The sequence below is a fragment of the Nerophis lumbriciformis genome, linkage group LG13 (assembly GCF_033978685.3).
Source record: "Nerophis lumbriciformis linkage group LG13, RoL_Nlum_v2.1, whole genome shotgun sequence".
Classification (NCBI taxonomy): Eukaryota; Metazoa; Chordata; class Actinopteri; order Syngnathiformes; family Syngnathidae; genus Nerophis; species Nerophis lumbriciformis.
The window spans coordinates 47,442,051-47,465,420 of record NC_084560.2 but is presented as its reverse complement, the minus strand read 5'-3'; the positions used below and the strand labels follow the sequence as shown (position 1 = coordinate 47,465,420).

Sequence of the window (23,370 nt, the reverse complement as noted above, 5' to 3'; positions counted from 1 at the left end):
ATTAGGAGTCAGGTTCATTTCATGGTTTTTTTTGCAACTTTAAAAAAAACACCTGTATTTGACTCCAAACATCATGGAGGGTATGTGTGAATGTCTTACTGTGCAGGGCGGAGTTCGCCAGGAAGCTGGGGGCTCTGTCACTGGATCTCAGAGGGTGGCTGGGCCGGACCAAAGGTGATGACGACGACGGTGATGGCGAAGATGCGGCTATCGGTGCTGACGCATGTAGGGAGAGGATAAAAAGTGATTAGACTTTAATCCCACATGCACATCCATCCCGCTGCTTAGTATGGCATGGAACCAGGAGTTCAGAACATTCACAGACCTGGAAATGACTACATTGGTGATGAGTTTTTCCACCAAGAAAATGTTGTCAAATAAACACACGCCCAAAAGCAAATGCAAAGCCTCGGTTAGCTTAGCAGGTTTAAAAACAGCATTTCTTTGTTTTTATCAAGCTGCTGCGCTACCCTGATGCCCACAGCACATCCAACAACTGATACTAAACAAAACAAAGCACTAACTAAACAGTTTCTCTTTAAAATCACATATTTACGTTGTTTTATAACTATTTTTCTTTGTTTTGCTCAAGCTGCTGCACCTTCTGCGATGCCACCTGGACACCAGGTAACTAATATGAAATTAAACTCATCCAAATTTATTTTATTTTGCTTTTAGCATAGCTGAAGTTAGCTTAGCAGGTCTACAAACAGTTCTTCTTTGTTTTTCTCAAGCTGCCGCGTCTTCTCTGATGTCCCATAGGAATCCACTAACTTATACCAAACTAAACTACTGGCAAATTCATTTAAACTAACCTAATACAACTACACAAAGTTTACCTATGACATAGCTAAAGTTAGCTTAGCAAGTTTAAAAAAAAAAAAAAAAGTTTTTTGTTTTTATCAAGCTGCTGCACCTTCTCTGACGTCCCTTAGGAATCCAGTAACTGATACTTAACTACTGACCATTTCAACTAATCTACCAAAATTACACTAATTATGCCTTTGACATAGCTAATGTTAGCTTAGCAAGTTAAAATAAAATCTATTTTATTTGTTTTTCTCAAGCTGCTGCACCTTTTCTGGTGTCCCCTAGAAATCCAGTGACTTCTACTGAACTACACTACTGAAACATTCAACTAATCTACTAAAATTACACTAATTATGCCTTCAACATAACTAAAGTTATCTTAGTTAAAATAAATGTTCATTGTTTTTCTCAAGCTGCTGCACCTTCTCTGGTGTCCCCTAGGAACCTAGTAACTGACACTAAACTACTGACAACTTCAACTGCACTAATTTACTAACATTACTCCAATTATGTCGTTAACGTAGCTTAAGTTAGCTTAGCAAGTGGAAAAATCTATTTTTGTTTTTGTTTTTCTCAAGCTGCTGCACCTTGTGTGATGTGCCATAGGAGTCATACTAAACTAAACTACTGACAAATTCAATTCAGCTAAACTACAAAAATTACACCAACTTTGACTTTTCCATAGCTAAAGTTAGCTTAGCAAGTTAAAAAAAAATATATATTTTTTTGTTTTTCTCAAGCTGCTGCACCTTCTCTGGTGTCGCCTAGGAACCTAGTAACTGACACTAAACTACTGACAACTTCAACTGCACTCATTTACTAACATTACTCCAATTATGTCGTTAACGTAGCTTAAGTTAGCTTAGCAAGTGGAAAAATCTATTTTGTTTTTGTTTTTCTCAAGCTGCTGCACCTTTTGTGATGTGCCATAGGAGTCATACTAAACTAAACTACTGACAAATTCAATTCAGCTAAACTACAAAAATTACACCAACTTTGACTTTTCCATAGCTAAAGTTAGCTTAGCGAGTTAAAAAAAAATCTATTTTTTTTTTGTTTTTCTCAAGCTGCTGCACCTTTTGTGATGTGCCATAGGAGTCATACTAAACTAAACTACTGACAAATTAAATTCAGCTAAACTACAAAAATTACACCAATTTTGACTTTTCCATAGCTAAAGTTAGCTTAGCAAGTTAAAAAAAAATATATTTTTTTTTGTTTTTCTCAAGCTGCTGCACCTTCTCTGGTGTCCCCTAGGAACCTAGTAACTGACACTAAACTACTGACAACTTCAACTGCACTAATTTACTAACATTACTCCAATTATGTCGTCAACGTAGCTTAAGTTAGCTTAGCAAGTGGAAAAATCTATTTTGTTTTTTGTTTTTCTCAAGCTGCTGCACCTTTTTTGGTGTGCCATAGGAGTCATACTAAACTAAACTACTGACAAATTCAATTCAGCTAAACTACAAAAATTACACCAATTTTGACTTTTCCATAGCTAAAGTTAGCTTAGCGAGTTAAAAAAAAATCTTTTTTTTTTTTGTTTTTCTCAAGCTGCTGCACCTTTTTTGGTGTGCCATAGGAGTCATACTAAACTAAACTACTGACAAATTCAATTTAGCTAAACTACAAAAACTACACCAACTTTGACTTTTCCATAGCTAAAGTTAGCTTAGCAAGTTAAAAAAATATATATATTTATTTTTTATTTTTCTCAAGCTGCTGCACCTTCTCTGATGTCCCCTAGAAATCCGGTGACTTCCCCTGAACTAAACTACTGACAAATTCAACTAATCTACTAAAATTACACTAATTATGCCTTCAACACAACTAAAGTTATCTTAGCAAGTTTAAAAATAAATAGTATTTGTTTTTCTCAAGCTACTGCAATAGTGTCCCCTCAAAACCTAGTAACTGACACTAAACTAAAAACAAATTCAACTCAGCTAAACTACTTGTCATGACTTGGTCCTGGGGTTTAGTTTTTCTCGAAGGCAACGGAAAGTTGGCTCGGGCGAGACGGGAATGCAGGTACATTTTTATTTAAACACTATAAATACAAAACAAGGAAGTAAACAAAAGGCGCGCACAATGGCGGAGAACAAACTATGAAACCAAACACTCGCACAAAGGCAAAAAACTATGAACAACAAAAAACACTAACTGTGGCAATAATAAACAAAACTTACTTGGCATGGACAAAAAGGAGCAGCGTGAACGATGGACATGAAAAAAGAGTCAGAAATGTGCAGAGCATAAATGTGGGGATGTCACCAGAAAGACAAACTGAAAAACAATGAACTTAAATACTACAGACATGATTAACGAAAACAGGTGCGTGACTCAAAACGTGAAACAGGTGCGTGACGTGACAGGTGAAAACTAATGGGTTGCTATGGTGACAAACAAGAGTGCACAATGAGTCCAAACGTGGAACGGGTGAAACCAATGGGTAATCATGGAAACAAGACGAGGGAGTGAAAAGCCAGAAACTAAAAAGTCCAATAACTAAACAAAACATGACTAAAACAAAACATGATTACACAGACATGACACTACTAAAATTACAGCAACGATGCCTTCAACATAACTAAACTTATGTTAGCAAGTTTGAAAAAAAAAAAAAAAAAAGTTTTTCTCAAGCTGCTGCACCATGTCTGGTGTCCCCTATGAACCTAGTAACTGACACTAAACTACTGACAAATTCAACTAAACTAATCTACTAATATTACAGTAATTATGCCGTTAACATAGCTCCAATTAGTTTAGCAAGTTTTTTTGTTTTTTCTCAAGCTGCTGCACCTTTTTTGGTGTGCCATAGGAATCATACTAAACTAAACTACTGACAAATTCAACTAAACTACAAAAAGTAAGCTTAGCAAGTTGAAAAATATATTTTTCTTTGTTTTTCTCAAGCTACTGCAATAGTGTCCCCTCAAAACCTAGTAACTGACACTAAACTAAAAACAAATTCAACTCAGCTAAACTACTAAAATTCCACCAACGATGCCTTCAACATGACTAAACTTATGTTAGCAAGTTTGAAAAAAAAAAAAAAAGTTTTTCTCAAGCTGCTGCACCATGTCTGGTGTCCCCTATGAACCTAGTAACTGACACTAAACTACTGACAAATTCAACTAAACTAATCTACTAACATTACACTAATTATGCCGTTAACATAGCTCCAATTAGTTTAGCAAGTTTTTTTTGTTTTTTCTCAAGCTGCTGCACCTTTTTTGGTGTGCCATAGGAATCATACTAAACTAAACTACTGACAAATTCAACTAAACTACAAAAAGTACACCAACTTTGACTTTTACATAGCTAAAGTTAGCTTAGCAAGTTGAAAAATACATTTTTCTTCGTTTTTCTCAAGCTGCCGCGCCCATACTTGCCAACCTTGAGACCTCCGATTTCGGGAGGTGGGGGGTTGGGGGCGGGGCGTGGTTGGGGGCGTGGTTAAGAGGGGAGGAGTATATTGACAGCTAGAATTCACCAAGTCAAGTATTTCATATATATATATATATATATATATATATATATATATATATATATATATATATATATATATATATTAGAGATGCGCGGTTTGCGGACACAACCGGGGAGTCCGCGGATTATCCGCGGATCAGGCGGATGAAATAAAAAAAAATACGATTTTATCCGCGCGCGGGTCGGGTCGGGTGGATTAATTAGATATATATATATATTTTTTTATTTTATTTTATTTTTTTTGCGGGTGGCAGTTAAACCAATTGGTAAATATATATACATAGTTAAATGTTGTTACCCACATACGAAAAACGAGCAGGCACCTGCAGCATATGCCACAACAGAAGAAAAAAAAAGAAAAGAGATGGACACTTTTACGGAGTGGAGAAGGGACGCCTCGCCGGGGTCCGGGACCGAGGCCCCTTCCCCCGAGAGGGCCCCACCGGGAGCCCTAGCTGAGGCGATCCGCGAGAAGGGCCCGACGCACGTCCAGGGTCACCACCGCGCCCACCGCACCGACACCCCGCCTCGTCCGCCTTCGCCGCGGCCGGCGTCACGCGCAGCAGGTAAGCAGCTTACCTGCCCGCCACCCCCGTGGCCGGGGGCTCGTAACAGGGGTCACTCCGCGCGCTCCGCCCGCGCAGCTTACCTGCCCGCCACCCCTGTTGCCGGGGGCGCGTAACAGGGGTCACTCCGCGCGCAGTGCGCTCACGAAAGGGGTGGGGCTCACCCTGGTTGATATAGACAGCAGCTAGGACGGTGGCCATGGAAGTCGGAACCCGCTAAGGAGTGTGTAACAACCCACCTGCCGAATCAACTAGCCCTGAAAATGGATGGCGCTGGAGCGTCGGGCCCATACCCGGCCGTCGTCGGCAGCGAGACGCGCTTGGAGGTGCGCTCAGCGCGGCTCCCATATGATTGCGCACTGGTGTGCGTCTGGGTCGTGACAGCGTGGCACGCGAATATCTGTGCTGCATTGGATCAGTCTCCTTTCTTTAACAGGCAAAAGCTTTATAACCTCAGTGAGGTTGCGCACCAAACACGAAGCAAGGCCATGGTGCAGGAGAACAAAGGACTTCTTTCATTTAAGGTTTGTGATAAACCATCAAACTCATTCGTTAAAAGGACTCTATAGTAATATAAAGCAAATTTTTCTGGACATTATCATGCAAGAAAAGTTTATTTTTGGGACCGCGATCACCGCGTAATGATTTTTAAAGGTTGCATTACAAACATGTAACTGTCCCATGTGATCAGCCAGTGCGATTGGAAGTCCATGCTCAATTATTGCCTCCGTAAATAAAACTTCGGCATTTATCACATCCAAAGAATCTGTTTGGGCGACGAAAAACGTTGAAAGTTTTCCACTTGTATCGCTAGCAACGGCATTAGACTTGTGTTTTTTTGTCCCAACGTGGTCTTTTACATCGCTAATTCCTCCGTGTCCGATCGAAAAATCTTGTCTGCACAAGGTGCAATTCGCGTAGTTTTCACCCTTTTTTTTTTTTTTAATTAATGAAAAACCCGGAATAGGTTGATGAAAACCGTACGAATTACGGGAAAACCGGAGTAGTTGGCAGGTGCCTCACTAATGCCTTGCATCATCTATATTAGATCGGGCGGATGGCGGGCGGGTGCAGTTCTGATCAAACGTTACATCGGGTGGATGGCGGATGGTTGACGACTTTCTGACGCGGTTGCGGATGAAATAAATTGCCTATCCGTGCATCTCTAATATATATATATATATATATATATATATATATATATATATATATATATATATATACATATATATATATATACATCCTGAAAATATGCAAACAAAACAGTGTTTGGATAATTGATACTTCAAACTTGCATAAATAAATATTAAGGAATATAACATAACTTGGCTTCTGAGAGCTTCAAAATGTAATGAATAAAATGCTAAAGTTGTTGATAAACAAGCAATTATTTTAATAATTAAATATGGTCATTTTAAATGAATTATTATGATCATTTAAAATTAATTATTTCAAATATGTTTATTTTAATGTATAATTCTATGGCCGGATGTAATAAGGAGTCAGAAAAAATAAAAAATAAAAATACAATTAATTTTGATGTTTTTAGCAAAATATAGTGAAAATGTATTTAGTTTTTTTTTTTTTTAAATTAATAAATATATTTATTTTTAGGTAAGATAAATATAATAATACAATTTATCTCAAGTCTGGATGATTTAGTTCTTCCCGTCATGAAAAAAGGCTGTCCTCACTCAGGTCCGCATGGAGCTGGAGGGGGCGTGGCCTCCAGCTCCGGCTGAAAAATCGGGAGATTTTCGGGAGAATATTTGTCTCGGGAGGTTTTCGGGAGAGGCGCTGAATTTCGGGAGTCTCCCGGAAAATTCGGGAGGGTTGGCAAGTATAAGCCGCGCCTGCCCCAATGTCCCTGTATGATGGCATGCGCGTGGCGTTACCCGTGGACTCGCTTGGCGTCGCGGGTTTGGCGTAAGGCAGGACGGGGCAGCTGAAGGTGGCCAGCCCGTCTATGCAGCTGTACGGACGGGCGGAAGCGGCTCCTCGCCAGCGCTTGGCTAAACAGGACAGAAAAGGGATTGATTGAATAGTAAGCCATGAGTCATCTGCTATTGATGTTGTACATGACACAGATTATTGGACTGAAGTAGAGATTTGTGTAGGATAATCAGGGATTGCAGACGTCACAACTAACTTCACATTTAGCTGTTTTTTTACCAGGAGGCACCCTGAAAGTGTACTAACTCACATGTGTACACTCTGCATAAAGACTACGTATTAAAATCATCTATTATGTCCATTTTGTTCCTTGCACGTGTGGAGCAACATGTGTCGCGGCTTAGCCGAGAGGGCCAGATGTTGTCCACATGTTGTCGGACGCTAATCGGGTTACCTTGGTCCAATCTGTGGCACAGAGTCATCCTGGCCAGCTCCACTTCTGGTCCCGGGTGGTCCAGCACCCGCCTGCACCACTGGAGCGGGCTGAGGCCGCCGTCGCTGCCCTGCAGCTTGGCCCTGGGACTCGTGTAGAGCCTGGGAGACACCGGGACAGTCTTGTTGTTGTTGTTTTGTTGCCATAGCAACCAGAAAACACTTCGTATCAGCGGTTCACCAACTTTTTTTTCCACCAAGAACCACCCCAGAAAACACCTGGCTCTCCAAGTAATGACCTACATTCAAACTTTATTGATCCACAAGGGAAATTGTTCCACACAGTAGCTCAGTTACAAAGGATGGAAAGTATACGGATGGAAAGGAATTATTTTACGGCAGGTATTAAGTAGACTAAAAATGTACCATAGTAGCAATATAAAATACTGTAATATTTACATGTTGTATATACAGATATATTATATTTTTATATAATATACACAATATATAATAAAAAAAAAGGGCAGCATAAAATAGAGAGTAGTATAATATAATATGGTAGCGTAGTAGGCGTAAGCATTCATCAAAAAAGGCAGAAGTTTTATTTCACAAGTATATTGAATATTTTCGGCCAATGTAGCATTACACCCAGTTTGAACGGTAACACTGTGTTGGGAACATTTCTATGAGTGATCGAAATGACGTTTATTTTGGCGTCGACTGCGGTCTACAGTAGTCGGATCATAACGACTTCCGTTGAAGGTCCGATAAACCTTTAAATCACGTCATTACAATATTTCATGAAGTGATTCTTTGGCGCACCACTAGGGGTCAGCAACCCAAGACGTTGAAAGAGCCATATTGGACCAAAAGTACCAAAAAAAAATCTGCCGGGAGACGCAAAAAATTTAAAGCCTTATATATGTGTTGTAATGAAGGCAACACATGATGTAAGTGTCTATATTAGCCTACTATCAAAATGACTTAAAAAGTCTTATATATGTGTTATAATGAAGGCAACACATGATGTAAGTGTCTATATTAGCTATGTTAGCCTACTGTCAAAATGACTTTAAAAGTCTTATATAAGTGTTATAATGAAGGCAACACATGATGAAAGTGTCTATATTAGCCTACCATCAAAATGACTTTAAAAGCGTTATATAAGTGTTATAATGAAGGCATCACATGATGAAAGTGTCTATATTAGCTATAATAGCCTACTATTAAAATGATTTCAAAAGCCTTATATAAGTGTTATAATGAAGGCAACGCATGATGAAAGTGTCTATATTAGCTATATTAGGCTACTATCAAAATGACTTTAAAAGTCTTATATGCGTGTTATAATGAAGGCAACGCATGATGTAAGTGTCTATATTATCTATATTAGCCTACTATCAAAATTACTTTAAAAGCTTCATATATGTGTTATAATCAAGGTAACACATGATGTAAGTGTCTATATTAGCTATATTAGCCTACTATCAAAATGACTTTAAAAGTCTTGTATAAGTGTTATAATGAAGGCAACACATGATGTAAGTGTCTATATTAGCCTACTATCAAAATGACTTTAAAAGTCTTATATAAGTGTTATAATGAAGGCAACACATGATGAAAGTGTCTATATTAGCTATAATAGCCTACTATTAAAATGACTTTAAAAGCCTTATATAAGTGTTATAATGAAGGCAACGCATGATGAAAGTGTCTATATTAGCTATAATAGCCTACTATTAAAATGACTTTAAAAGCCTTATATAAGTGTTATAATGAAGGCAACGCATGATGAAAGTGTCTATATTAGCTATATTAGGCTACTATCAAAATGACTTTAAAAGTCTTATATACGTGTTATAATGAAGGCAACACATGATGTAAGTGTCTATATTATCTATATTAGCCTACTATCAAAATTACTTTAAAAGCTTCATATAAGTGTTATAATCAAGGTAACACATGATGTAAGTGTCTATATTAGCTATATTAGCCTACTATCAAAATGACTTTAAAAGTCTTATATAAGTGTTATAATGAAGGCAACACATGATGTAAGTGTCTATATTAGCCTACTATTAAAATGACTTTAAAAGTCTTATATAAGTGTTATAATGAAGGCAACACATGATGAAAGTGTCTGTATTAGCTATAATAGCCTACTATTAAAATGACTTTAAAAGCCTTATATAAGTGTTATAATGAAGGCAACGCATGATGAAAGTGTCTATATTAGCAATATTAGGCTACTATGAAAATGACTTTAAAAGTCTTATATAAGTGTTATAATGAAGGCAACACATGATGTAAGTGTCTATATTAGCCTACTATCAAAATGACTTTAAAAGTCTTATATAAGTGTTATAATGAAGGCAACACATGATGTAAGTGTCTATATTAGCTATATTAGCCTACCATCAAAATGACTTTAAAAGCGTTATATAAGTGTTATAATGAAGGCATCACATGATTAAAGTGTCTATATTAGCTATAATAGCCTACTATAAAAAATGACTTTCTAAGTGCCATATAAGTGTTATAATGAAGGCCACACATGATGAAAGTGTCTATATTTGCTATGTTAGCCTACTGTCAAAATGACTTTAAAAGTCTTATACAAGTGTTATAATGAAGGCCACACATGATGAAAGTGTCTATATTAGCTATATTAGCCTACTATCAAAATGACTTTAAAAGCGTTATATAAGTGTTATAATGAAGGCAACACATGATGTAAGTGTATATATTAGTTATATTAGCCTACTATCAAAATGACTTTAAAAGTCTTATATAAGTGTTACAATGAAGGCATCACATGATGTAAGTGTCTATATTAGCCTACTATCAAAATGACTTTACAAGTCTTATGTAAGTGTTATAATGAAGGCATCACATGATGTAAGTGTCTATATTAGCCTACTATCAACATGACTTTAAAAGTCTTATATAAGTGTTATAATGAAGGGATCACATGATGTAAGTGTCTATATTAGCATACTATATAAATGACTTTATAAGCGTTATATAAGTGAAGGTGTTTAATTGTATGGGTTTTCATAACAATACTCAATATTCTCATATAATTGCTGGAGGTGTTTGTGGAGTCAACTGCAGAGAGTACTAGCATGAATTAGGGGTAAGGCATTTATTGGGGGGGACTTTATTTGTACTAATCATACCATATCTGTCATAGAGTGGTGTTGTCTATTTACTCAACTGCAGAGTGCCTATAAGAGCTGAGGCCTTTATTAAGGTGAGGCGTTTATTAGCAAGGAGGCTTTTATTCGTCCAATGTGTTAATTTTCTCCACATAACTTGGTTGCACTCCAGCTTTACAGATGCCATACCGTGTATAAAGAGGGGGTAAAGATGTCATTTCAGTAGCAGTTTATTAGGGCGGAGGCCACTATTTGAGGAAATACTGCAGCTGAGTTGCTACTCCACATGAGACATGGCGGCGAGGGCTGACCCTCATTGAGCAAGTAGGTCACAGTCAGGCGTCTATCGAGGGTCCAGGGTTTGTCTTCGGTCGATGGAAGGATGGAAGGATGGAAGGATGGCGGCGAGCTGAATGTTGCAAGCTATCATGGCTGCATGCATTGATGCGTGCGCTCCACTTTCCACATCATCACATCATCACACAAACAAATACATCCCTCACTATCATGCTCCTCGCACTGGTGCATGATGGGAGGTGTTTCTGCATGTACAGTTTTATAGGCATATCTTTTGGTGTTGTTATAACATATTGCAGAGGTTTTATTTGCTGCATTACTTGACATTAAAACACTCTCATGTCAATTATTACATTTATTTTGCTCAATTTAGTGGAAATATTTAAATAACATTTCATTTAAGTTTAAATATTTCAAATATAATTAAATATTAAATAACAGAATGGTAAGATTAACAGTGTAATGTCAATTATTAGGCTTTTTTGTTCAATTTAGTTGTAAAATGTGATTACATATTTATTAAGTGTGTATAATATGCATCATAATAATAGAATGGTAAGTTAAAATAGTATAATGTGAATTATTAGGCTACTTTTACTCAATTTAGCTGATTTTTTTTTTTTTTAATATTCAAGTTTGAACAACAATATTACAAATATTAAAACTTTATTTAAATATTCAATAGCAGAATGGTAAGATTAACAGTGTAATGTCAATTATTAGGCTTTTTTGTTCAATTTAGTTGTAAAATGTGATAACATATTTATTAAGTGTGTATAATATGCATCATAACAATAGAATGGTAAGTTAAAATAGTATAATGTAAATTATTAGGCTATTTTTACTCAATAAAGCTGAAATTGTTGAATAACGATATTAAAAATATTTTAATTATATTTAAATATTCAATAACAGAATGGTAAGATAAACAGTGTAATGTCAATTATAAGGATATTTTTGTTAAATTTAGTTGTCAAATGTGATAAAATATTTATTCTGTGTGTATAATATGCATCAAAATAATAGAATGGTAAGTTAAAACAGTATAATGTGAATTATTAGGCTATTTTTACTCAAATTGAAATGTTTTAAAATATTCTAATGTGAATAAAAATATACAATGGCAAATTAAAATAGTATGATAGGCCTATTTTTTGCCTAATTTAGTAGAAATATATGAATAAAAATGGAATTTCTTCATTATATTTCATTATTGAATATGTGTGAAAGGTAAATGGTCAAACATTTTGCTAAATGTAGTTAAAAAATGAACAAATATTGATAAATGTGCATACTTGCATCGTGAGGATGATAAATCAAAACAGCATTATGTAAGTGATTAGGCTTTTTTTGCTCAATTTAGTAAAACATTTTGATCAAATATTTGATAAGGATGCCTATTTGCATAACAATACTGTAATTGTAACTTAAAAAAACATATTTTAAATGATTAGGATGGTTTTGCTCAATTTAAAAAGTGGGCATGTTTGTGGAATAATACTGCACTCAATGGTAAGTTAAAACAGCATTATGTAAATTGTAAGGCTGTTTTAGCTTAATTTAGTGAAAAAAATGGGATAAAATATTTGATAAATGTGCATATTTGCTTAGTTGTAATAGAATGATAAGTCAAAACAGCATTATGTAAATTATTAGGCTCTTATTGCTCAATTTTGTAAACATTTTTTTTTTTATAAATATCTAATGAGTGTGTATATTTGTTAATAATACTGTACTACTATGGTACATTAAAACAGCATAATGTGAATTATTGGGCTGTTTTGCTCAATTTAATGAAAAATGTGTTGCAATAATCAATAAGTGTGCATATTTACTGCTCTAAATGGTAAGTTAAAACATCATCATGTAAATTAATAGGCTGTTTTAGCTCAATTTAGTGAAAAAATGGGATAAAATATTTGATAAATGTGCATATTTGCATAAGTCAAAAGAGCGCAATGTAAATTATGAGGCTGTTTTTGCTCAATTAAATTTTAAAAAAAGGTTTAAAATTCGATAAAATAAATAGTGTACAAGTGGTGAATTCAATAGTAAATTAAAACAGTAAATAATTAGGGTTATTTTGCTCAATTTAGTGAAAAAAATAAAACACTTTATAAGTGTGCATATTTGCATAATAACAATATAATGGTAGAGTAGTTTCAACAGTTCATTAGGCTTATTCTGCTCAGTTTGGCTGATGTATTAAGATAATTAATGAGTGAACATTATAATAATAGAATTGCTATATTAAAAAACGGTGAAATGTAAATTATTTGGGTATTTTGCTCACTAAGCACAAAGCTTTCTTAGTGAGCATGTACGTTGATGATGATATATAGTTCAAAGTAGGGCTGGGCGATATATGGAGTTTGTAAGACATATCGATATATTTTTAAACAAGATATGATCTAATAAAATATCGTAATATCGATATAATTTATTTCACGTTAAAATGACCAAACGCTGCTTATTTGTTGTGTTCCTTGTTCTCCCCCTCCATGAACCTACTAAGCCCCTCCCCTTCCTCCTTCCAAGACCTGCTTGCATGTATAAGAGCATCCATGATTGGTTGGTTGTTTACTATGATGGGTCACGATTGGTTGAGATTAAGGCAAAACATTAGGGACAGGCCAATCAGAGGCAAGATAGGACGGGTGATGGAACCAGGAAGTGAAATCACAACAGACATCCCAAATGAGAGGAGAGAGAGAGTCGGAGAAGAGAAGAGGGAATATTCAGGCGGGCGATTTACGTTAAAAACTAGTGGAAGATGGCAGAAGGATTCTCTTCTTTAGATGTTTCTTTTATCGATGTAGACCACGTCCAGAAAACCCACATTGCATCTACTTGGCCACATTTGGACAAAAGTATGATAAAACATTCATTTGAGTTGTTTACCATGTTAGCCCAAATCAAAACTGCTCTCCAGTTGCATATTTCGCAGGAGAAATGCTGCCAAAAATGTACGCCGAAGTGAGGAAGATGATAGCAGCACATTGAAGTCAAGTCACTTACTTGGTGCTGACCAGAAGCGTACTGTCACACCGCGGTGAGGGAAGTCTTGTCTTGGTTTTTTCTGTCTTGTGATTTACATGTTTTATTTTGAAAAGCAACTCCTCTTGTTTCAGATCACGGGTCCTTCCTCTTGTGTCACCAGTCTGACGTCATTCCTGACCCTTGATTGTTTCCACCTGTTTCCCATTACCCTCATGTTCTTTATAAGCCCAAGCCTCCCCTTGTTCTGTGCCAGATTGTCTCGAGCTTTCGTGCCTGTCTTGCGTTCCATGTCCCTGTTCATGTCCATGCCTTGCCTTGTCTCACGTCTACGTCCTTGCTCCCAGAATATCCCACGCTGTCATTTTGAATTAACTTTTTTCCTCCCTCAGAGCGACTTTTGTTATCCTACCTTTTTCTACCGCAGTGGTGAGTTATTATTTTTCCTTAAAGATTTTTTCCTCAAAGTTTGTTGAGTGATTTTTTGTTTACATTGATTAGAGTAGTTAAGTTTTATAGTCTTTATTTTCTTCCTCCTGTTTGGAGCGTTTTTTTGTTAAACTTTTTTGATAACAGATACGGTGCTAATTATATCGTCCTTATTTTTGTATTCCTCCTTTTTTGGAGTGATTTTCGTTTTTTCCCTTTTGGAACATTTTGTCAATAGTATTTTTGTATTTCATAGTAATTGAATTTACTCGGCTCTGGAGGCTTAAAGAGTATTTCAAAATAAAAGCTTTATTTGGAATCACCTCTCTGCATCTGAGTCCCTTCCTCTGTCCAAGCCTGAAGCGGACGTGTGTGACAGTCCATTACATCCTACACTGGGAATTAAAAAGTGCCTGCTTGCAAATGTATTTTGTACCTGAGTTTGATACATTTTCTATTATTTGCACAGCTTTGTTATTTATTTTACGTAGAAATAATATTTTTCTATTTTATTTATGTTATGTAATTCTGTACTACTTAAACATTTTATTTTCTGTGCTGTTAATACCCATCTTGACTAACTGGTTAATTAAAGTGTTTACAGTACACTTGTCATTCACTTCAATTCCACTGAATATCGCTCAAAAATGAATAGCTTTATATGTATACTTTCACCGGAAAATTTATCGAGATATATATCAAATATCGAGTTTAAGCAAAAATAAATTGAGATATACTTTTTCATCCATATCGCCCAGCCCTAGTTAAAAGCAAATCATGAATGGACATGATGGTTTTAGAATAGTTACGTGAGTACAGTATCATGTAAAGGCTTATTTTGCTCAATTAGGCTCAGCAATGCGGGCAGCACGGTGGTAGAGGGGTTAGTGCATGTGCCTCACAATACAAAGGTCCTGACTTCAATCCCAGGCTCGTGATCTTTCTGTGTGGAGTTTGCATGTTCTCCCCGTGACTGGTGGGTTCTACTCCGGCTTCCTCCCACCTCCAAAGACATGCACCTGGGGATAGGCCCCTCCCACCTCCAAAGACATGCACCTGGGGATAGGCCCCTCCCACCTCCAAAGACATGCACCTGGGGATAGGCCCCTCCCACCTCCAAAGACATGCACCTGGGGATAGGTTGATTGGCAACACTAAATGGTCCCTAGTGTGTGAATGTTGTCTGTCTATCTGTGTTGGCCCTGCGATGAGGTGGCGACTTGTCCAGGGTGTACCCTGCCTTCTGCCTGAATGCAACTCCAAAAAAGGGACAAGCGGTAGAAAAATGGATGGATGGATGGAGGCTCAACAATGTGTTTGTTAGTAATGTTCATAATAAAACAGTTGGTTACGTTATCCATCCATCCATTTTCTACCGCTTATTCCCTTTGGGGTCGCGGGGGGCGCTGGAGCCTATCTCAGCTGCACATGGGCGGAAGGCGGTGTACACCCTGGACAAGTCGCCACCTCATCACAGGGCCAACACAGATAGACAGACAACATTCACACACTAGGGACCATTTTAGTGTTGCCAATCAACCTATCCCCAGGTGCATGTCTTTGGAGGTGGGAGGGGCCTATCCCCAGGTGCATGTCTTTGGAGGTGGGAGGAAGCCGGAGTAGAACCCACGCAGTCACGGGGAGAACATGCAAACTCCACCACAGAAAGATCCCGAGCCTGGGATTGAATTTAGGACTGCTCAGGACCTTGGTATTGTGAGGCACATGCACTATAACCCCTCTACCACCGTGCTGCCCCCAATATTTCTTGAGTGATATTTTTAATTACAACCTTTTTTTGACTATGGTAAACACTAGTGATGGGTTGATGAGGCGTCATGAAGCGTTTGGACACATTGCAAAACTGTATTGATACTGTGTCGATACTGTGTCACTAAATACTGACATCTGCTGGACATTAAAAATCCCTACAGGCAACCTATGGACCGACTCAACTGACACTGATTTGATGACCTAGTACAGTGGTTCTCAAATGGGGGTACGCGTACCCCTGGGGGTACTTGAAGGTATGCCAAGGGGTACGTGAGATTTTTTTTTGAATATTCTAAAAATAGCAACAATTCAAAAATCCTTTATAAATATATTTATTGAATAATACTTCAACAAAATATGAATGTAAGTTCATAAACTCCGTGAAGCACAAGCTCAGGTTTCTCACTAAAATGTCTGTCAAAAAGAAGTGTGAAAAGAAATGCAACAATGCAATATTCAGTGTTGACAGCTAGATTTTTTGTGGACATGTTCCATAAATATTGATGTTAAAGATTTATTTTTTTTGTGAAGAAATGTTTAGAATGAAGTTGATGAATCCAGATGGATCTCTAATACAATCCCCAAAGAGGGCACTTTAAGTTGATTATTACTTCTAGGTGTAGAAATCTTTATTGATAATTGAATCACTTGTTTATTTTTCAACAAGTTTTTATCTATTTGTATATCTTTTTTTCCCAAATAGTTCAAGAAAGACCACTACAAATGAGCAATATTTTGCACTGTTATACAATTTAATAAATCAGAAACTGATGACATAGTGCTGTATTTTACTTCTTTTTTTTCAACCAAAAATGCTTTGCTCTGATTAGGGGGTACTTGAATTTAAAAAAAAAATTCACAGGGGGTACATTGCTGAAAAAAGGTTGAGAACCCCTGCCCTAGTATATACAATAATATAAACCAAGTCATTGTATTTCATTTAGGATTATTTCATAACTTCATTTAAATAAAAATTTTTAGATACAGTCAATAAATAATGTGAACATGTATCATAACATGGAAATCTAAGAGAACGTGTTGTGAATGAGGTTGCTTGTGGACCTGGAAAATATTATTTATCTATTTTTACACATTTTTATTTAAAAAAAAAAACCGGTTTTTCCAACGTATTCAATTTTAGACGCTTTCTCTTCTTAGTTATTATTTCTCCGGCTGTAGAAAAGACATGCTCACAGGGCACAGAGGAGGCGACACAGTTGGTCGGTCACGTGACCAAAACAGCTCATGATCGGTCACGTGACTTTCTAAAAGCGGTACGCGCACCGACACAGGGTTTTGCTCTATGAGCTCGACGCATGCGCCGATGCATCGGTGTTGCCGGACCCATCACTAGTAAACACCAGAGGTGGGACCAAGTCATTGTTTTGCAAGTCACAAGTAAGTCTCAAGTCTTTGCCCTCAAGTCCGAGTCAAGTCCCGAGTCAAGACAGGCAAGCCCCGAGTCAAGTCCAAAGTCAAGACTGGAAAGTCTCAAGTCAAGTCCGAAGTCCTGCATTTTGAGTTTCGAGTCCTTTCAAGTCCTTTTAACCACAGACTAATATATTAACACAGATTGTGTATGCTTTTCAAACGCTGTATTTATTTATTAAAACAAGTGCATTTTAAATTGCAGGAAAGAAAATTGTGCTGACATTGCACTTTATAATAGCACTATTAACCAGTCATTTTAAACATTAACTCATTCCTTTACAGAACAAACACATTGAAAAATAAAGTGCAAATGTACTTATTTGTACAAAAGTGTTAACATTGAAAAAACATGACATACACGTGAACATAACAAAAAAGTTGTACTTTTTATATGTCAGGGCCCTATGCTGCATTGCATTTGCAAAAGACCAAATTAGCCAAGAGTCTGTCAGTCATTTGTGCACGATGGGGGCGTAGTATGATGCCACCATGGCTGAAAACTCGCTCCACTGGAGCACTGGAGGCAGGCACTGCCAAGACTCTCATGGCCACTCGGAACAGTGAAGGAAGAGTCTTCATGTTCAATGCCCAGAACAAAAGGGGGAGAGAGTTGTTTTGGGTTGGTGCACTACTTGTAAGTGTATCTTGTGTTTTTTATGTTGATTTAATTAAAAAAAGAAAAAAAAGAAAAAATTCTTGTGCGGCCCGATACCAATCGATCCACGGACCAGTACCGGGCCGCGGGCCGGTGGTTGGGGACCACTGAGGTAAACAACCAACAGTATGTCAGAAAGCTAGCTAAAACGGTACACATATTCATAATATAGTATACATTTTAACTGACCTTTATTTGACTATTTTTGTCTTTTTTTAGGTGGCTAAAATACGCGGTGCTGCTGACCGCCGTCTAACGTTACGTGTGATATATTGACTAACGTAACCCTGCTTGAAAAAAATCACTGAACAAAAAGTATGAATAAGGTAGTGAACTGCAACAGATTCCCGTGTTTGCAATAACGTTATAACGTTAGCAGTGAGTTTACAGCCTCACTGATTTAACTACACAGCAAATAAAAGTCACGTTACTTAGCCAATAAACGTTATCTTACATTCAAAACTTACCGTTCTTTGTGCAACTTCAAATGCCGGACGAAGTTGGAAGTTGTTGCCTCTCCATCAGTCATTTTGGAACCGCATGTGTTGCATACTGCAAACCGTTTTGTGTTGACCACCTCGTAATTTTTATACCCAAACAAAATTATTTTAGGTATCATTTTTTGTTCACTGGCGTGTGGTTTGGACATGTCTTCTTCGTTGGTTGGCCTGCAATTTGATTGGATGAATGCTGTGTGATGAAAACAAAGTAGATGTAATTTGATTGGCTGTTGTACTGAGAGCACACCAGCTGACACACGCAACGCTGATAGACAAGTACACAATGAAAAATACGGAGCGCTCCCGAATAACTTTTTCATCTTTGGGTTTTGGGGAAAGTAGCAAGTCATGTCAAGTCATGTCAATTCAAAAGGCTCAAGTCCAAGTGAAGTCACAAGTCATTGATGTTAAAGTCGAAGTCGAGTTGCAAGTCTTTTTACATTTTGTCAAGTCGAGTCTAAAGTCATCAAATTCATGACTCGAGTCTGACTCGAGTCCAAGTCATGTGACTCGAGTCCACACCTCTGGTAAACACCTACATTAGCAACACTGGTTCCTTTTGGCTTATAAAAGGAATTAAAGCTTCATACATTTTTTTTATGACTTTAGTGCATTTTTGATCACATTGCTGATGGCTTAACTGGAAAGATCTTTTGTTTGCATGCTGAGAGTGAATTGTTGCATGTGGCCTGCATGTCAAACATGTCAAACATGTCAAACATGTCAAACATGTGAAAGATGTGAAAGCTGCATGCAGACAGAAGCATGGCGAGCAAAGAAAAGGCACATTACCAGCAGTCAGGCTGTGTTGGAGGGAGCACGCTGCAAAGATCCAGGACGTCAAGCTCGTCCAGAACCGTCGGGGCTCCATCGTCCTCCTCCTCGTCGTCGTCGTCATCTAATTCCTCCTCGGCCGCATCGGGAGACAACGACGAGCTGGGCTGGAAATAGGCGAAGGTCTCCCGGGCGCACGGATCCCACTTAGCCGAGGGAGGCTCTCCGGCTGCGGGGAGACAAGCAGCCAGCGAGGCCGACAGAAGCTGCTGCTGCTGGGCAGGAGGATGGTGGCGATGATGCGAGCTGGCGACGGGACAATTGTTGACGGCCTTGGCCCTCGTCCTCAGCTGCTCGTTCTGCCGCTCCAGCTTGCGGACGAGCTCCTGCAGCTTCAGCACCTCCAGCTCGGCGTTGGCGAGCTTATTGTTGCCGTTGACGTCCGCCATCACGGGGGAGCCCAGCAGCTGCACCTCGGCGTCCATTGGCCGCCGCCGAGCACATGGAGGAGGGCGGCGCGGAGGAGGGAGGCCGCGGGCTTCTCGCTGGGTAAAGACGGGTAAAGATGGGTAAAGATGGGCTTTGAACGCGGAGGAGGAGGCGACGCGCACGCGCACCGCTGATGCTGATGCTGGCATGACTTGCACGCTGCCTTCTGATTGGTCAGCACTGACCACATGTCCAGGAAGTTGTGTTTTGGTACAATGCGTGGGCATTTCCAAGGGTGTCACACACTCATCATAACACCTGACTGCTGATGTTTATTAGGGGGAAGGTGTTCATTAGACAAAGAGTGTTTAACTGCACAAATTCCTTCCATCCATCCATCCATCTTCTTCCGCTTATCCGAGGTCGGGTCGCGGGGGCAGCAGCCTAAGCAGGGAAGCCCAGACTTCCCTCTCCCCAGCCACTTGGTCCAGCTCCTCCCGGGGGATCCCGAGGCGTTCCCAGGCCAGCCGGGAGACATAGTCTTCCCAACGTGTCCTGGGTCTTCCCCGCGGCCTCCTATCGGTCGAACGTGCCCTAAACACCTCCCGAGGGAGGCGATCGGGTGGCATCCTGACCAGATGCCCGAACCACCTCATCTGGCTCCTCTCCATGTGGAGGAGCAGCGGCTTTACTTTGAGCTCCCCCCGGATGGCAGAGCTTCTCACCCTATCTCTAAGGGAGAGCCCCGCCACCCGGCGGAGAAAACTCATTTGGGCCGCTTGTACCCGTGATCTTGTCCTTTCGGTCATAACTCAAAGCTCATGACCATAGGTGAGGATAGGAACGTAGATCGACCGGTAAATTGAGAGCTTTGTCTTCCGGCTCAGCTCCTTCTTCACCACAACGGATCGATACAGCGTCCGCATTACTGAAGACGCCGCACCGATCCGCCTGTCGATCTCACCATCCACTCTTCCCTCACTCGTGAACAAGACTCCCAGGTACTTGAACTCCTCCACTTGGGGCAGGGTCTCCTCCCCAACCCGGAGATGGCACTCCACCCTTTTCCGGGCGAGAACCATGGACTCGGACTTGGAGGTGCTGATTCTCATCCCAGTCGCTTCACACTCGGCTGCGAACCGATCCAGCGAGAGCTGAAGATCCTGGCCAGATGAAGCCATCAGGACCACATCATCTGCACAAATTCCTTATCTACAATAACACATCATATAATGTCCTCATATAGTTGTCGAAACTGTTAAAGTACTCAACTACAGAGAGTCCTAGGCATACTTGCCAACCCTCCCGAATTTTCCGGGAGACTCCCGAAATTCAGCGCCTCTCCCGAAAACCTCCCGGGACAAATATTCTCCCGAAAATCTCCCGATTTTTCAGCCGGAGCTGGAGGCCACGCCCCCTCCAGCTCCATGCGGACCTGAGTGAGGACAGCCTTTTTTCACAAGGAGGACAACAGGGTGACAAGAACTAAATCATCCAGACTAGAGATAAATTGTATTATTATGTTTATCTTACCTAAAAATACATATATTTATTAATTTAAAAAAAAAAACTAAATACATTTTTACTATATTTTGCTAAAAACATCAAAATTAATTGTATTTTTTTGTATTTTTTTGTGACTCCTTATTACATCCAGCCATAGAATTATACATTAAAATAAACATATTTGAAATAATTGATTTTAAATTATCATAAAAATTATTTAAAATGACCATATTTAATTATTAAAATAATTGCTTGTTTATCAACAACTTTAGCATTTTATTCATTACATTTTGAAGCTCTCAGAAGCCAAGTTATGTTATATTCCTTAATATTTATTTATGCAAGTTTGAAGTATCAATTATCTAAACACAGTTTTGTTTGCATATTTTCAGGATAAATATATATATATATAAAATACTTGACTTGGTGAATTCTAGCTGTCAATATACTCCTCCCCTCTTAACCACGCCCCCAACCACGCCCCCACCCCCACCTCCCGAAATCGGAGGTCTCAAGGTTGGCAAGTATGGTCCTAGGTGTCTGTTAGGGGTAAGGTGTTCATTAGGCAGGGAGTGTTTAATTGCACAAATTCCTTATCTACAAACCCCGTTTCCATATGAGTTGGGAAATTGTGTTAGATGTAAATATAAACAGAATACAATGATTTGCAAATCCTTTTCAAGCCATATTCAGTTGAATATGCTACAAAGACAACATATTTGATGTTCAAACTCATAAAAACAATTTTTTTTGCAAATAATCATTAACTTTAGAATTTGATGCCAGCAACACGTGACAAAGAAGTTGGGAAAGGTGGCAATAAATACTGATAAAGTTGAGGAATGCTCATCAAACACTTATTTGGAACATCCCACAGGTGAACAGGCAAATTGGGAACAGGTGGGTGCCATGATTGGGTATAAAAGTAGATTCCATGAAATGCTCAGTCAGTCACAAACAAGGATGGGGCGAGGGTCACCACTTTGTCAACAAATGCCTGAGCAAATTGTTGAACAGTTTAAGAAAAAAACAGCTATTGCAAGGAATTTAGGGATTTCACCATCTACGCTCCGTAATATCATCAAAGGGTTCAGAGAATGTGGAGAAATCACTGCACGTAAGCAGCTAAGCCCGTGACCTTCCATCCCTCAGGCTGTACTGCATCAACAAGCGACATCAGTGTGTAAAGGATATCACCACATGGGCTCAGGAACACTTCAGAAACCCACTGTCAGTAACTACAGTTGGTCGCTACATCTGTAAGTGCAAGTTAAAACGCTCCTATGCAAGGCGAAAACCGTTTATCAACAACACCCAGAAACGCCGTCGGCTTCGCTGGGCCTGAGCTCATCTAAGATGGACTGATACAAAGTGGAAAAGTGTTCTGACGAGTCCACATTTTAAATAGTTTTTGGAAACTGTGGACGTCGTGTTCTCCGGTCCAAAGAGGAAAAGAACCATCCGGATTGTTATAGGCGCAAAGTGTAAAAGTCAGCATGTGTGATGGTATGGGGGTGTATTAGTGCCCAAGACATGGGTAACTTACACATCTGTGAAGGCACCATTAATGCTGAAAGGTACATACAGCTTTTGCTGCCATCCAAGCAACGTTACCATGGACGCCCCTGCTTATTTCAGCAAGACAATGCCAAGCCACGTGTTACATCAACGTGGCTTCATAGTAAAAGAGTGCGGGTACTAGACTGGCCTGCCTGTAGTCCAGACCTGTCTCCCATTGAAAATGTGTGAAGCCTAAAATAGCACAAGGGAGACCCCCGGACTGTTGAACAACTTAAGCTGTACATCAAGCAAGAATGGGAAAGAATTCCACCTGAGAAGCTTCTAAAATGTGTCTCCTCAGTTCCCAAACGTTTACTGAGTGTTGTTAAAAGGAAAGGCCATGTAACACAGTGGTAAAAATGCCCCGTGACAACTTTTTTTGCAATTTGTTGCTGCCATTAAATTCTAAATTAATTATTTGCAAAAAAAAAGAGAAAAGTTTATGAGTTTGAACATCAAATATCTTGACTTTGTAGCATATTCAATTGAATATGGCTTGAAAAGGATTTGCAAATCATTGTATTCCGTTTATATTTGCATCTAACACAATTTCCCAACTCATATGGAAACGGGGTTTGTATTAATGTTGTAATGTATTTCATGCATCATAATAAGCCAAGTCACAGCACCAATAAAAGAGCAAACAATTGAAGCCAGTAAACTGA

The 23,370-nt window shown here is 38.8% G+C and overlaps 1 protein-coding gene across 1 annotated transcript in view; it reads right to left on the bottom strand.

The window, feature by feature from the left end:
* The window catches only part of slain1a (SLAIN motif family, member 1a), a 33,731-nt gene extending 14,001 nt beyond the window's left edge, over positions 1–19,730 (bottom strand). The window contains exons 1-4 of the mRNA XM_061970685.2: positions 19,229–19,730; positions 7,219–7,358; positions 6,767–6,883; positions 100–216 (exon numbers count right to left, since the gene is read on the bottom strand). Of these exons, the coding sequence (XP_061826669.2) occupies positions 100–216; positions 6,767–6,883; positions 7,219–7,358; positions 19,229–19,695 (841 nt within the window). The 5' untranslated portion in view covers positions 19,696–19,730. The remainder of the gene's footprint in view (positions 1–99; positions 217–6,766; positions 6,884–7,218; positions 7,359–19,228) is intronic.
* Between the last annotated feature and the right edge of the window lie 3,640 nt (positions 19,731–23,370).